The sequence below is a fragment of the Sinocyclocheilus grahami genome, unplaced genomic scaffold (genome assembly GCF_001515645.1).
Source record: "Sinocyclocheilus grahami isolate Dianchi unplaced genomic scaffold, SAMN03320097.WGS_v1.1 scaffold1471.1, whole genome shotgun sequence".
In the NCBI taxonomy this organism is placed as follows: domain Eukaryota; kingdom Metazoa; phylum Chordata; class Actinopteri; order Cypriniformes; family Cyprinidae; genus Sinocyclocheilus; species Sinocyclocheilus grahami.
In genome coordinates, this window is record NW_015506650.1 from 86,652 (window position 1) to 103,522 (window position 16,871).

At 37.1% G+C, this 16,871-nt stretch overlaps 1 protein-coding gene across 1 annotated transcript in view; it reads right to left on the reverse strand.

Annotated features, from left to right (window-relative positions):
• Nucleotides 1–16,871, reverse strand: part of LOC107570536 (CUB and sushi domain-containing protein 3-like) — a gene marked incomplete at both ends in the record, with an annotated part of 308,112 nt that overhangs the window by 82,792 nt on the left and 208,449 nt on the right. Inside the window, 8 exon segments of the mRNA XM_016256763.1 lie at nucleotides 3,308–3,424; nucleotides 3,647–3,841; nucleotides 4,270–4,457; nucleotides 7,311–7,449; nucleotides 8,599–8,790; nucleotides 8,910–9,112; nucleotides 10,659–10,785; nucleotides 16,374–16,565. Of these exon segments, the coding sequence (XP_016112249.1) occupies nucleotides 3,308–3,424; nucleotides 3,647–3,841; nucleotides 4,270–4,457; nucleotides 7,311–7,449; nucleotides 8,599–8,790; nucleotides 8,910–9,112; nucleotides 10,659–10,785; nucleotides 16,374–16,565 (1,353 nt within the window).

The window sequence follows — 16,871 nt, forward strand, 5'->3', positions numbered from 1 at the left end:
GGAAAGATCTTCCCAACGGGATCGGAACAACACAATCCCTTTCTACCTTCAAAAAACTCCTTCATGAGCACTCCACTCAAAACTATAACTGCACATACAGTACTTAGAACAGTCCTATTCTTTCTCCACTCTTTTCAAATCTCTAGTCTTGCAGTGTTTCCCAAAAATCTTGTGCATGCTTTCCCAGCAACTGGGAAACTTTGTATTACAGTATTGTCTCTCAAGGATGAATGACTTTGTTTTATTAATCCTCATTTGTTGATCACTTTGGATAGAAGCATCTGCCAAATAATTAAATGTTTATATAAATGTATACATATCATCATTATATCAGGCACTCTGCTCTCTAGACACCAGTATTGGCCATTAAATAACCCATATAGGTTTAACCACCAGACTTGTGTGCCAAAAAACTAGTCACAGCAATGGCAATGCCAGTTTTTATGATTCCTTTCCAGTCTCAAAAGATTGTGTATGCCATTCTATGCCCAATCCACAGTCACCAATAAAACCAGCAGACCGGTTTCACAATATTTTAGGGATCAATACACACAGCTGAACTTCTCTGGCTTATATGATCTGCCTCCATGCCATTTTTGAATATGACGAAACAAAAGCTTTTATGACAACCATAAGATATTTCTCTCCACTCAAACACAAGCGCTCAGCCCAGGCTTTGTTCTACAAAGCATTTTAAGCTTTTAATCGTTCCCTCTCTTGGCCTGGATGTTTGACGATACTTCAGGTGCATGATAATGGAATGCTCCCCCTCCCAGCAGGTGTCCACCATGTAGAGGCTCAGCAGCATCAGCACAAACTAGACTCATGGATCTCCCGTCCTGGATTTCTTTTATCTCTCTCTCTTTTTTCACAGTCTATTTGTGTTCGTTTTTCTTTCTTCTGCTCTATTACCATGAACTTGTTTAACTTGCACATTGAGTGATTTGAACTAACAGAACTGCTTATGATCAATGTACACCGAACTCAAAGAGGACTAATTAAAGCAGCACTCGGTTAAGTGTTGCACAGTATTTTGCCCAAGACCACATTTATTCATTTTTTAAACACACTATGTTACACACTATGTGACATTTGCCTGTTAATTGAACATAATGGATGTACCTTTGCAGATAACCTTAAGCGATATCACTTTGAAAGATAGGCATGGTTTACTAATTATTTGTTAATGTAAAAGAACCTCAGCCCTTTTGCAATTCCAATCATTACTAATGGCTTGAACTGCAGCTCAGGGGAACAAGACATATTGATGCAATAGTTTATGTCTAGATCTCAGGTACTATTTACCTGGGGTTAAAATCCATCTAAATACCTGAGCAATTACTTTGTCCCTAGGAGCAACAAGTCTGTGCACCATTCGGATTTGAATTAAGAATGCCTTTTAAATTACAAATTAATTCCTGCATTTAAAATTAAGGCAATTTCTAAATGGCTAGTTCACTCAAAAAATAAAATCATCAAAAAATTCTGTCACAATTTACTCACCCTGTTGTTCCAAACCTTTATGGCTTTCTTTCTTCTGTGTAACATAAAAGAAGATTTGGAAGAACGTTTCATTGACATTTATTGTATTTAAAAAAAATCATCTTTTTGTTCCACAGAAGAAATAAATAACATCATACAATATTGGAACGACATAAGGGTGAGTAAATAATGACAGAATTTTCATTTTTGAGTGAACTATTCCTATTAAGTTCTGAATTTTGCCCAAATGTCAAATATGCTTGTTTCCCTTGTATTTATATGCTGGTACTGATATTTTTATTGCTGTTGGTTCTAGAAAGAAAGAAAAAAGCATTGCCACAATCTGTATCCCGCACATTTGACAGAAATACTTTAGAGTATAGTAGAGAAATTTGAATATGTCAATATTTATGTTTAGAACTGAACAGGCAGGCAATATTTCACAGTATGTTTAATACTATGTGTACATATGCCAATGTTTAAAATGGCATGGCGAGTTCAATGGTGTGATGTATGCATTTCAGGGGCTAAAACACCTCAGCTGCTGACTATTCATTTTCACGCCTTTTCATTTGCACAGCTATAATGTTTTTCACTTTTCGTTTAGGACCTTCTATCAGAGTGCGAGCAGTCCAATGACCAGAGGCCTCGAGGGAGACATCACATACCGCTCACATAATTCCAAACAATGCTTGTGAGGGACGTCCAAAATCCCCATAACAGCTAAACTGACAGCAACATTTACAGAGGAGGGTTTTCAACACCACATACCTCATAACACCACAGCTTTCTTGGGACAGGACTGAGATAACAAAGTGGCTTTCTTTTAGCCAGAACGTCTTCCGTGTATGACAGATAACGGAATTGAGAGAAAAGTGTTTATTACATTTGAAATATGGATATTTTTCTTACAAAAATACATGGATTCGCTACAGGGGGCCTTTATTCATCCCCCGGAGCTGTCTGCGGCACATTTTATTATGAATGCGCGAGCTTTATTTGACGACCTGTGGACTGTTCAACTACAACACCCGCTGACTGCAATGATAGAGCTTGGAACAGCCAGGACAATTTTTAATATAACTCCGACTGGATTCGCCTGAAAGAAGAAAGTCATATACACCTAGGATGCTTCGAGGGTAAGTAAAACACAAGCTAATTTTCATTTTTAGGTGAACTAACCCTTTAAGTAGATCTTAAGCACATTTTCATATGTAATTTCATAACTACTTCTATTGTCCTTGAAAACAACAAAAGACAAACAATGATTTAAACTGTACTTTAAAGTAGCTTAAGTAATAAACAGTCATGAAAATTGACTCTAAGTACACTTAAGTGGCCTTTTATTTAATTAATATTATATTATCTATAAGTACAGTCTTACTTTCAAAATTTTATGTACATTACAAGTGTACATTCAATTAAGCACACATCTTTTTTACAAGGGCATACTGTTTACTAGTAATTATAAAGTATGATATTCAAAATAACTCAAAATGACTGTGAGCATTAATTTGAAGCCATATTGTATGTACTAGTGTCATATGTACAAGACATGATGAGGTATTCAAGATTTGTAATTTAAAGTAGAGCTGTGTGTGTTAAACATGTTATGGTTAAACGTTTAAAACCATATTCAGACAAAATAAAGAGAGATGCCCAATTCACCCAAAATAATATTGCTGTCAGAAAAAGCCCTTATAATTTGTATGCTGAATACACCAAACACATTAAATGTATAACGCCACTGTGTTTTGGCTTTGCTGCGTTTTGCTAAAAGTGGCGAAACTGCATCCAATTTTGTTTCGGATTTAAAGTTACTCACCAAACTCCCTGGGTACAGAGATAGAGTACACACAGCTCTGTCCCGTTGTGTAGTTCCTCGGGAAATTAGGTGACAGCACGGTTCCTTCTGTCCCAGTAGAGCGACTTCCACATGGTGCTGTTGACATAAACACCCAGATCACTCATTACTCTGTGCTTCAACATTTATGATGAACTGCTATTTTTGAGACACCAGCCTTGATAGAACTGATCTTGGCTAGCGCAGCATGCTCAAGTCATTTTACGAGTTTGATTAATTTTGTTTGGTCTGCAGCAGCAGGCCCAAAATGTTTATTCTCAGAGATTCTCTTACACATCCATCTTTACTTGCAGACTCTACCTTGACAGCTGGGCAGCCCCCTGTTCCAGCCAGGCCTGCCATCATCACCCATAATGCAGGTAAGCGTGGAATAGCCCTGGAGGACGTAGCCTGCCTCACAGTAGAAGGTCACAGTGGAGCCCAGCTTGTAGTCACTGCCCAACCGAGTGCCATTCATCACATTACCAGGATCAAAGCATGACTCCCTCAGCTTAGCTGTGTGAGATGGAGAGAAGGTGCAGGAAAAGTAAGGGTTGCAAATCACTTTAGGCATATCTTAGCTTGCAGAATGAACAGTTATTGGTTGAAACTGAGATTTATTTACAACATGAACACATTTTACTTCAAAGAAAAAGACTTTTCGGGGGTTTTGAAGCTTGTCTGGTAACTATGAACTATGAAGTGTAATTCTTAAAAAATTCTATTTTATGTTCTGAGGGAAAAGACAATAGGTAAGAGTGAGTAAATGAAGAAAGAATGTTCCTTTTTGGGTGAACTATTTTTTTAAACCATCAGCTGAATACCAGTCACAATTAAATTCACTTTTTCACAACTCGACTTCGCGTTGCTGTCCAATATATGTGTAATATACCGTATTTAATTAAAGGTTTAGACATTTCGGGTCTTGAAATGTCAGGGTCTACCTTTGTACTCCAGGTGGAAGCCGATGTAGCTGACAGAGCCATCACTGCGAAAGGCCAGGTACATGGTGTTGGAGCTGCTCTCTATTCGTTCTGGAAGCTTGCTGTCCTGAAAGCTACCGATCAGTGGGCTGTTGCTGTCCGGTCCATCGTAAATATACAAGAAGTCGTAGTTGGGCTCTATGCTGAAGCTAGGATAGATGATCAAAGAGGAGTTTTATGAATAGAGGGATCAAAAGCTAGACTGTGATCTGGCTATTCGAGTCCTGAGATCAACTCTGCAGACGGTAGTATAAAGTAAAATATGTACAAAGCAAGTGGAGCCTGTTTTAGAGTGATAGGGGAGAGGGAGACCAACTACAACATCAAAAATAATATATACATGTGTGTCTGGGTGTGTGTGTGAAATTTTATTCACATAATCTAAAATCTATCATCTTCATAATGTAGTTTTAATTAGGTGCTTCCAACCAAACCACAAAACTACTTAAAATAAAATGGAATTACAAAGAGAGGAGAGCGGATTAGATACTTGTCCACCTAAACACCTGTTATGCATGCTAACTTGCTGTGTAAGATATAGGTTTTGTATATCCATATGGCCTGCATAACAGTTGCACATTAAGGTCGAACATATACAGTAAATAACCAGGCACTAAATGCCAGCGTTCACACACTTCTAAAACTCAGATGTAAAATCTCCCAGCACAGTATCAGCAGCTCAGCTATGCTCTGAGATTGCAAAGACAGAGAGTCCCACATATAAACACTTGCATCTTTTCATTTGCAGTAAGGTGCAATGATAGGGTCTCGCCCATCAGTGGAGTCATTTGCATGAGATGGATAGTGACTGAATCAGATTTACACCCCCTTTTCCCCTTAATATGCAGAGAGAGAATGCTAAGCATGCCTTCCACACTTCACTGCGTCAGAATCCACTGCTTAGGGGTTATTATAGGATAACTCATACACAGCATAAGATCCTTTACACCACATTAAAAAAGTCATTAATTTCTGATAAACAGATGCATTGGGCTTTTTCCCCACTCAATACCCTCTGTAGCTGTCAATCAGAAAACAATTATTTCTGTGGTAATCAGATTGATAGCACAAACTGTACTGTTTCTAAATACAGAGACACCCGGCTGGGATTACATTTGTAGTGTTACTAAAAGAGGTCACATTTTTCGGAGGGGTGGTGTGCGCATATTGTTCAGTTCCAATTTCATTATGGACATATTTCATATTGTGGATTTTTTAAGGAGAAAGAAGTCAGTAATGGACTGTGTAATGAAAGTCTTTGAGATGGAACCGAATGAGAGCTATTTATTAGAAACCTGTTTGAGACATTGCCCTTCTGGCAGAACTCCAAAATGCTTATTTACTCGGAGAGGACGAAATTTCACTGAGAAAGATGCTATTTCAAATGTAACGCCAACCATGAGAATGACACTACCTGCTGGGCTGGGTAAAAAAAAAAAAGAAAAAAAAGTTCTTCATTGTCTGTTTTGGGGCTGATGTATGGCTTTAACTAGTAGCTGTGAAGGTTTTGAAAAATATTAGGCACAGGAAACTCACAAAACAACCTCAAATGGCAGCTCCTGTTTTGATGAATGTTCTAAACTGTGACACACAGGCAGAACGGAAGACTGTTTTGGAGTTATTGATGTCATTAAAAGAACTGCTCTTAGATGATGAGTCAAAGGGAAGAGGAGGCAAAGTTTAAACGTTCAACAGTCGCCGATATTTCAAAGTCTGCTAGTGCGAGCGTGAGAAACAGATATACAGAGGGAGAAATGTTGAAACCTAAGCACTTCTTTTTCCGCTGAGTGCGTGTGAATCCTGCTTAATATTCCATGCACTCACACCTGGACTAGACCCTCACGACACCCTTTGATCCAGGTAGAAGGGAATCGCATGCTAGCGGCGCTATTAGCATTAACATGGAAGGAGGACTACGGCGACTGTCAAATACAACAAACTCCAACAGCACTTGAACTTAACCCCACGCTGACCCCGGCTGGACGGAGAATCCTGCTTGCGGCTTGAGCGTCGCTACATGTTGGCTAAATGAAAAATGGACATAATTAGCAACATGATTGGACTGTGAAGGAAATTTATCAACCCTGCTTTCAGACTAATTGGTCACATCACTCAAGGCAGAGACACCGCTCTACACCTTTAAGGCAAGACGAGGGGAAGCTTAAAAAAAAACAAAAAAACACCGTCATGTTCATTACAGACAAAATGAGCAAAGAATTCCAGCTGGGCTCATTAACTCTCCCAGACATGAAATGCATTTTAATTCAGACAGTGATAGCAGTCGCCGCTACATAATTACTCAACATGTCGACTGTGGCCATGTCGAAGGACACCGTGGGCACTCATTTTGAATTCAGCGTTATGACACAGCAGCCTCTCAATGAACTCGTGAACTTATCAGTTTGAGATATTATAGCTCAAGTGAGGGCATAAACGAAAGGCCAGGAATATGAGCACTGCAAGATTATTTCCGATAGTGCATCTTAATGTCTCATCGGCCACCATTTAAATCCCGCTGACCCCAACACAACAGAGGGTTCGGCTGATATTGACCTTGTGACAAAGAACTGCACTGTCTGCATTCACAAAACTTCCTGAGCACCTATGGAAAGTATGCAAACCTCCTTCTACATTCTGCCACAAATGCTACCCTGAAACTGCTTATATCTGATTGTCCATAAATAGTGCATAAGAATTTTCTATTACACATCTTCAAAATTCAGCCAAGACATGTTCTAGAATATATTTCATTTTTAAAAACACTGAAAATATATAATCTATTTATTTAATATATAAGAAGATATATATATATATACATACAGTATATAAATATATAAGAAAAATATATAAAAAATATGTAAACATATCTCCTTTATATATACATGCATATCTGCATTCAATTAAATTATTGCACCACTGATAAAAAAAAGAACAAAGATGGCATTATTCAATAATCTAAAGCAGTACCACAGCCATACAAAGTAGTTTATAGATTTCTTTACCTGATGAATGCAAGAGACAGGACGTAGTCAGAGTTGACGGCTATGAGCCAGTCACAGTCCTTGCTGTGTGGGTATGGATGAGGGAAGTTGGGTGACAGAATAAACCCAGAGGAACCGGTGAGATTGCCCCCACATGGAGCTGGGAAAACACAGAGGACTCATATCAGCAGCATATGGGCATTAGTAACACATGAGGAGAATCTCTTATTAAAACATGCGGCTTGAACATCTGTGCAAGCGAACCAGGAGCCCAGAGAAAGAGTGCTGGAGTGAACATGCAGAGACAGAGATACTGAGAACATTTTAAGCTCCTCTGAGGAACCAGGCCATGTAAAACGCTCATATCTTATATATGAGAATGAGAACTACAGCAAGAGAGAAAGGTTATTTAGAATATGAAAGGATAAAACGAAAATTCTGTACCCTCACTTTCCTGCTTCCAAAATGATGTATCTTTTGAAGGGAAGAGACAATCTGCATCTCGTAATTTGATATTCACTCATTTGGGCACACTTTCATGTCACTGAGATGATAAGGAATCTCAATTGTGTCGGGGCCCTCAGTTTGCATATAACTCATGAGAATGGGCTGATAAAAACTGCCTAATTTTAGAGCACTTTTTAGACACAAGTTCTGTTGTCAACATCTAAAGCAATATGTACCAATTAACTCAGCCTCTTAGATGTCTCAAAATCATGAATATGCATTATGAAAATGAGTAAAACAATACTTCTTATGTATGAGGCTTTGTCTAATGTTTACAGATCAGCACAAAAAAGTACACTTTGGTGTATCATGCCTTTTGAAAGCATCAGGGACACAAATCCCTGATCCCTGAAAAACGTATAAATCCCATGTTTTGTTGAGTGAACTGTTAGATACTATATGTTTATTATAAGTAGCTAGTTTTATACACATGTATCAGAAATCGTTTTGACTGTATCTAACAATTAAAGTCGTACAACAATTAAAGACATAATTTGGCAATAACTTAGTAGTCAATATATTATAGTACAAAATGAACTAATTTAAATGACTAAAATGTGAATGTTTAATTGTGTCACACATGATTTTTGCTAATTATAATCTTTGAAAATGACCATAAAATAAATTATTTTTTATTTTTTTTAAATAAAATTAGTTTATTTAATTGTAATGTTTATTTAATATTATTGATTGAATGCAGTGTTACGTTCGTGTAGCCGTGGTAAAGCCTGTATAATTCTAAAGCCAAATACTCATTCTAACAGATTCATTCCTTTAATTAAATTCCAATATAAACCCTTACCTATACAGACAGGAGGGCTTGGTTGCCAATAGTAGCGGTTTTCCACTTGTATGCAGGTAATCTTTTCTTCTCCCTGGAGTTCATACCCAGGATCACACTGAAAGGTCACAATGTCTCCAGGCTCCCGACCATCTCCATTACGACTGCCGTTCATAGGCACTCCTGGATCCCTGCAGGCAGTGGCCACTGAACCTGTAATCACATTCAAACCAATTAACAGTCAGTTAACACCTTATGAGCAGTTACTGTATGTATGATGTCAATCGAAATACAGGACTCTAATTAGAATGCTAAAAAATAAATAAACTCACTTGAGAACTCTATGGCAAATCCAGATTTGCTGATATAGAAGTCTGTCTCGAACTGAATGGTAACCATGTTGAGGGTGCTGTGGATGTTCTCAGGCAGCAGAGAGCCGCTCACCTCCCTCAAAGACATCTCATTCTCTGGAGGCCCGTCCCATACCCTCAGGATGTCGTGGGACGCTTCGGTGTCGAAGGCTAAAAACTGCAGGCTGTTAATATAAAAATAAATACATGTAGATGTATCCAGTGATACAAGTCATGCTTCATTAGATGCACAATGTACAGCGACAGAAACAAAGGACTGTCTGACATACGACAGATGTGTCGTTCATTATTCTTCCAATGCATAAAACAAAAAGCATGCAAAGATTATTATAGTTAACTAGAACTAAGACCCTTAAAACCACTTTTGTTACTTGAAATTAAATAAATGTTAACTGAAAAAAACTTCAACTTAATTTCAACTAGTAAGCAATAGTGCTCATTTTCATGTAGTTTATCTTGATATGTGACCCTGGACCACAAAACCAGTCATAAGGGGCAATTTTTCGAAATCTGAAAGATGAATATAAATAAGTTTTATAAATAAGCTTTTCATTAATGTAAGGTTTGTTAGGATAGAAAAATATTTGGCTGAGATACAACTATGTGAAAATCTGGAATCTGAGGGTGCAAAAAAATCAAAATATTGAGAAAATCACCTTTAAAGTTGTCCAAATAAAGTGTTTAGCAATGCATATTACTAATCAAAAATTAAGTTTTGATATATTTACAGTTGTAAATTTACAAAATATCTTCATGGAACATGATCTTTACTTATTATCCAAGTGATTTTTGGCATAAAAGAAAAATCAATCATTTGGCTATTGCTACAAATATACCCCAGCGACTTAAGACTGGTTTTGTGGTCCAGGGTCACATATACTAAAATAACAAAGTACAACTTAATTAAAAACTAATAAAAACTTTATAGACATTAAAAAACAGCAAAAGACAAGACAAAAACGCAACAAAATGACTACAACTTTAACTAAAATGAAAATGAAAAGAGAAAATATAAATATAAAAACAAATTCATAAAAAAAACTATAATATTATCTCAATGATACTAGATAACACTAAGTGTTCCCTATTTAAATCGCTCAGCAGATTATTCGATATTTACTTGGAATACAGTAGATAAAAGATTTGCTTGATTTGGCAGAAATGAATGCTCAAAATTCTTTGCAGAGGCGTGACGAATCACACAAAGGTAGTGTCAGACAATCATATCACAAATATTATGCTCCAGGGTTCAATAATTGAGGAGAACAATCACATCTCCATTCTGAGCGGCGGTCCTTGATAACACTTTAGCAATCTGGTCTGATCGAGACATCAGCCGCAGATGAATAAATAATGAATGCTATGTGATTTCAAAAAGCTTTTGCTGCAGAGAGAATTGGAAAGAGGACACATTTTTAGGTTGTAGTGCAACATTAAAGGTGCAACAGCGTTTTAAGCTTTATAATGAATTTGGCCGTGCAGGTGGTAAACAAAGAGATTTACGAGGTACCATCAGCTCATCTGATGTCTCCTCTTCTCTCTGTACATCACTGGCCAGGTCTGCCATTAGAGCTTTATTAATAGATAAAGACCTCTAGTCTCAGCTAAATTTGCTAGCTGCATTCTTATGGGCTCGGTAATGTTCCAATCCCTAACTCTAGAGGAAGACGGACAGCAGATGGACAGTTGGAAGCAAATACTTATCGGCACCTGATGATGTTGCCCGAATCCACCTCGACGACCCAGGTACAACGCAGATTGTTGTCATAGGGGAACGGATAACCTGGCGACAAAATGCGTCCTGATGTCTCCCCTTTAAAACGTCCACCGCATTCAGCTGGGGAAAAACAAAGGACAAAATGGGGTGGGAGGAAGAGACAGAAAGAGAATTGAGAAGAAGAATTAAACAGTAGTCAGTTTATGCATACTCTCACACTTGTACAAACACATCATGGGCCCTGAAGATTTGCAGGCAAGCACTGAAATAATTAGGGGTGCCTGGCAAACAAGCACAACACGAGTGGGGCAGTCTGAGAATAAAAAGCAGTGTAAAACGCGCAGTTAGATCAATAAAGCACCGTGAGGTTTTCAGACATCTAAACACAGTGCAAAAAGTTTCTGGAACATGCAGAATAACAATTTATTTATTATTTGAAAAAAGTCGAAAAAAGATGTATGTAAAAACCAAGAGGGGAACTGAACTACTGAAGCTGAATAATTCAGATTTAGCTTTTAAACTGCACTGAGCCAGTTACCTCTCCCAGCATCCCTGTTTAGCTCGTATTTTATTTTATATGATCAATATATATTGATAAAGCCTGTAACTCAGTCAGTTACAGTCAGCAATGTGTCATGTATTGAAGCTTGGTTTTTACTGCGGTTGGAAACAGTCCCATTAGACTAAACATACTTATTTATTTTATCTCTAATAAAATCTGAAGAATAAAATCTGATGTAAACATATGCATTTTGATGTGTGATTCCACAGGCATCTCAATCGTCTTCAGTGTCTGGTGTGCAGGCTTCTTAAAGCTTATTTTATTAAACTGACAGTACAAAAAAAAACACTACATAACTTTCAGGCGTGTTTTTCTTACTAAAATATTCAAATGTTTCTCTTCATTTTGACACATTTCTGACTATATCAGTGCTGGAGTTCACTGTAAATACCATTTTTTTTATGTTGACCTCCCGTAACAAACAATTCTGAAAATATCAAAATCCATCAGAAAAAATGAAAATATTACATTTTAGACGTAATGCTAATAAAATATTTATATATTTTGTCTATAACTGTTCTGGGAGGAACAGTAATAAACTCAAATTATGTATATAATATATATATTTTTTAAATATTAAATATAAAATTCACACTGCACCTGCAGACACCTTATTTTATTTATAAAATGTGTATCTTTAGGATTAATAAAATGCTAGCTATGAAACAACCAAGTTTGAGTTGTATTTTGTATTATACTGAGTTTGAAGTGTATTTTAAGGAAGTTTAATATCTAAAAGTCCATAAGGTTAAAAGTACCCATAGTTGGAAATACGCGCAACAATGGTGGCTAAGACTGGAACTGTTTCACCTCGTCTGTTTCACCACTCCTCTATTCTCCTCAAATTCCCAATAAGCAGCCATGGTGATTTGTCAGCTTCAAGTCAGAGCATCAATCAAAAGAACAAATGAGCCTGACATCCATTTTGATGCCTCCTGATGGCATTCAGACTTGCCACTTTAGCCCTCTGTACTCGGTTCATTATTAGTCGGCTTTCACAAGCACTTTATTAGGAAACTTTAATTGCAGGCACTCTCTTTTCCCCTCAGACCCCTATTCTATCTTCCCCTATCCTGTCTCTCCCATTCTCCCTCTTGTAAAAAACGGCAAGGGCCGGGAGGAACAGTTTCGAGAGAGACATGCACTGTTTCTTAATGATTCCCTTTTCAGCAATTCCTGTCACAGAGCCTCATTTGCATAAACCATCTACATGACAAACAATGGACGCACAGCTCAATGAAGCCTGAATAACAAGGTTCAGATTGCGACTTGATTAATCTGAACATTAGAGTGTTTTTAGACATCCGGAATAGAGGCATCTTCCAAACGTATTCCTCCCCAGCCTCTCGCTAAACCAACATCCTGCCATGTTCATCGCTCATCAAACAGCGGCTCAATCACGTGTCATTGGACTTTTAGGAGTGCTCAATCACCCCTGATTGGCTGCTCACGCGTTGAAAATCAGTGCAGGAAGATTGGAAGTTGACGGGGCCCTCTGGTTTTGAGGCTGAAAATTTGTATGTCCTCTCTTAGCGCAATTATGACAACATGCCATGTTGAGCTGTCTCACGCTAGGTGTGTTTATGACTGTGCGCTTCAGCCCACAGATTATGGCACTGCTGCTGAGAGGAATGCTGATTTAGCATTGCGGTGGTGTAGCCTCCTCTGCAGAAACGGGTGAATTGGAAGGTCTCATTCACACCCTTTACCTGTGGACTTGAATGAAAAAATATAAAAATACTTAAATATTTCATCTGTAATAAAAAAAAAAAGGGAATGGCGAAAAGGATACGCCTTCTCACTATTTTGATATATCTCACTTTTGCAAAAGGTCACATCAAATGACCCGCACATTTCGCCTGTCAAAGGAAGTGAAATATCCTCCACATTATTAAGTATGTATTATTAATGCTGGCAGATAAGCCTGCAAAATATCAGCCTGAAACTTTAGGGCTGATTAGAATTTTGCAAGCCTACCATCAGTTTTGACGGAGAAATTAGACAAATGTGAGTAAAAAAACAATCTCTGTGTTTAACACAAGAAAGTCATTGTGTTTTATCTACATCTGCTGTGCGGAAGCAATTTGGACGAGCGCTTTGAGTCTAATCAGACCTCATTAAGACTAAATCTAATAGTGAGCAAATCTGATCTGGGGTCAGTAGACATACCAATATCCAACTCATTGGAGGCTATATCCCCATAATCACCATTCATCAGGAAAATGAAGGAAGTAATAGCAGCACACAGTCCTATCTCAACCCCTCATGTGCTACGCTTGATGAAGAATCATCTCCATAGCTCAACCGAGACCCCCTGCATTAACTATAATATTAACAACCTGCACCATTAATCCCAGATGGTGCGAGGGGCTTCCACCACTGCTAATTTTGTCAAGAAACATTTGCCGTTTGTATTCATTTAAGAAGGATTTCTACTATTGTGCTATTTTGCTGCCTTTTAAAAGCTCTACGGTGCTTTTTCTTGTGCAAGATATGAGCAATATTGTAGCTTTGCTAACTACAGAAATGGGGAGGGGCTTATACTGCAGCCCTTGATAATGATGACAAATAGCTGAGAGCAACACTGAGCTCAGTTATGATAACCACAAGGAGAGATCAGGATGGAATGATGCATACTCGCCAATACCGAAGTTTAAATGTGGTTTCTATGACAACAAAAATTGTCCATGCACTAAAAGGATGTTAAAGAGGTAAAGAGATCATTATTTCTAATAAGAATAGAATACGTTCTGTAGTCCATGAATTTACCTGTCTGCATTAAATAATATTTCTTGAATTTTTCAAAAGTCAAAAGAAAGCATGAATAACAAAAAATCGACAATTATTACTATTTTTTATAATTGACAATTACTGATTTTATAATGTCATCTTGTACATTTGACATTAATTGGGTCACACTTTATTTTAATGTCCAGTTCTCACTATTAACTATTAACTACGACTTTTACTTCAATAAGCTCATAATTTGCTACTTATTAATAGGTAGTAAGGTAGTTGTTAAGTTTCTCTGAGGTCGACAAATGCGCCGGCGCGTTTTGTGGCATTTTTTCCTGATAACGCAGAAGAGAACTTAAATTACTACTTTCATTTGTATACACTCGTAATAACAACAGAACTCTGTGCTTTTAAGATGTTATGTTATGTTTTTAAGATACAGAAAAAAGCACAAATGTCAGGGCATGTCTAAACTTCTCCAGGGCCCCAAAATCCCCTCAAGACCCCAGAGGATTAAGGGATCTAAAATATGGTCATGCAGACATTAACATATTAATATATGCAGGCATTAAGCCTTAATATATGCTTAATAAATACTAATAAACAGCCAATATGCTAGTAATATGCATGCTAGTTAATAGTGAGAATTAAAATAAAGTGTTACAATTAATTGTAATTTTTAATATGTTAATTTATATATAAATCGTGTTGTTCCTTTAACCTACAACATTCGTATATTTGCACTTTTTTGCTTTATGACCTCTTTTCCTTCAAGTACAACATCAGAAATGTCAGTATACAGCACAACCTTGAAACCTTTAAATCATCCACATGATTCCTCTGGTTGTGAACAAATTTGACCAATATATTGTACTGAGTCACTGTTAACGGTAATGATCCTTTGTAACTTCTATGTACTGTACTTTTTATTTTGCATGTACAACAGTTACAGTCCTAGAGCATTATTAAATTCATAGCCACATACATGGTGGTGATAGGAACAATTACCGTATTGACCCGAATATAAGACGATGTTTTTTTCTTGGAAACACATCTGAAAAAACGCGGTCGTCTTATATTCAGGGTCTAGACTTTGACATGTCAATAATACACCCACAACAATAGGTGGCGCCAAATAAGCATAAAACAAGTGTGCCATGAAATACGTAACGTAATGCGTGTTGTAAAGATCGCGAGTAAAAACAAAAAGAAAAAGAAAACCTTACAGCTGCATGAGTCGTGACTGTCACGTTAGCCTGATGGGACCAAACTCTTTGTGATTTTAAAACGTAAGACAGTACCCAGATTTGAAGACTACAGTAAGATTAAACTTCCACTGTTAATAAGATTTGGGTAGGCTACTATTAGATGTCCTAATTCAGATGGGATACCTGTTTTTTTTTTTTTTATGGTATATCAAAAAGTGTGTATTTTTTATATGTGATTGTTGGTACATTTTACCATATGGTATATAAAAAAGTGTGTATTTTTTATATGTGATTGTTGGTACATTTTACCATACTTTCAAAACAAAAATTAAAATAGGAAAAATATGCAATATGAAAATAATTGAAGACAAAATGTGTTTTACTGAGAAAAAACAAGATTTGGTTTTTAAAAAGCCTTTTTCCAAAAGGTACATCTGGAAAAAGGGGGGTCGTCTTATAATCAGGGTCGTCTTATATTCGGGCCAATTCGGTACATTAGTCTATATTTGTACTGGGACATTTACATTGGATATTAATAAACAGATATTTGAAATCCAAAGATAATATTCAAAAGATATTTGAAAAGAGCTTCAGCGTCTGACAACCTAAATTAACAGCTCATTCTTTTTTCCTTTTCCTTTTCTCCTTCTTAAGTCTTTGAAATCATTACTTTAATAATATGATATAATATGATATGATTTGATATGATATAATAATACTTTTAATGTACAGTTTACTGGATATTATGTTGCAAAATAAACCCAGACAGAGTGATCAGGATCAATGCAAAGAGTCGCTTTTTCACGAGGTTACCTGCATATAAGCACACCATGCAAAATAATAGAACATATGCATTACCCTGCAAGTCACGTTCATTGTACAACATCAAATATACATTTTACTGTGGGTTTTCTGGCTTTAGCAGACTACAAGGATGCAAATAGCAGTGCTGTTACAAAGAAATCACTTACATTCTTTCAGCAGAATCATAAGGCTGCAAAATTTATTGATGTGGAAAGGCTTTTATCATCCAAGATTTATGAAATAGTGACTTTGTATTTTCACACAATAGTCAAAGCTGAGAGAATTTAAAGACTGTACTTATTCTGATTATAATCATCTATGACTTTGACCCTGCTTTGAAGTACTCTAATAATTTACTGCACATCTTTTCTACACATTTTGAGCCACTGAAGTCTTACCGATGCAGGAAGGAAGAGGATTATCCCAGGCCCGCCTCTCTCCCGTCATGCATTTGAGCACGCCGCTGCCGTGCAATGTGTACCCAGGGTCGCACTTGTAGGTGATGGTGCTGCCAGAGAAGTGGCCCTGGTCGTTGACCTTGAAGCCAAACTGGGGCACCCCAGGGTCCTCACAGTGAGAGAGCTCAAAACCTGAAAGACATTATGACTGTTAGATTACTGATGGCTGTTTGATTCAAGACAATGTCAATATTTTCTTAAGAAGAGTGCTTCTATTGTACTTGAGCCATTTATTAAAATATTCCTGTTTAAACCTGTCAAAAATGAAGAACTATGAAAAGTGTAAGACTAGATTCAGAATATGACTGAGAACAAACCGAACTACATTCAGCTTTATGAGGTCATTACAGCGATGATTGCTGAAATTTTCCTTTTGCCGGATATTTTCATGCTGCTCTGTGGCAAAGCTGTAAAAGTTTGCCATTAATGTGATCATTA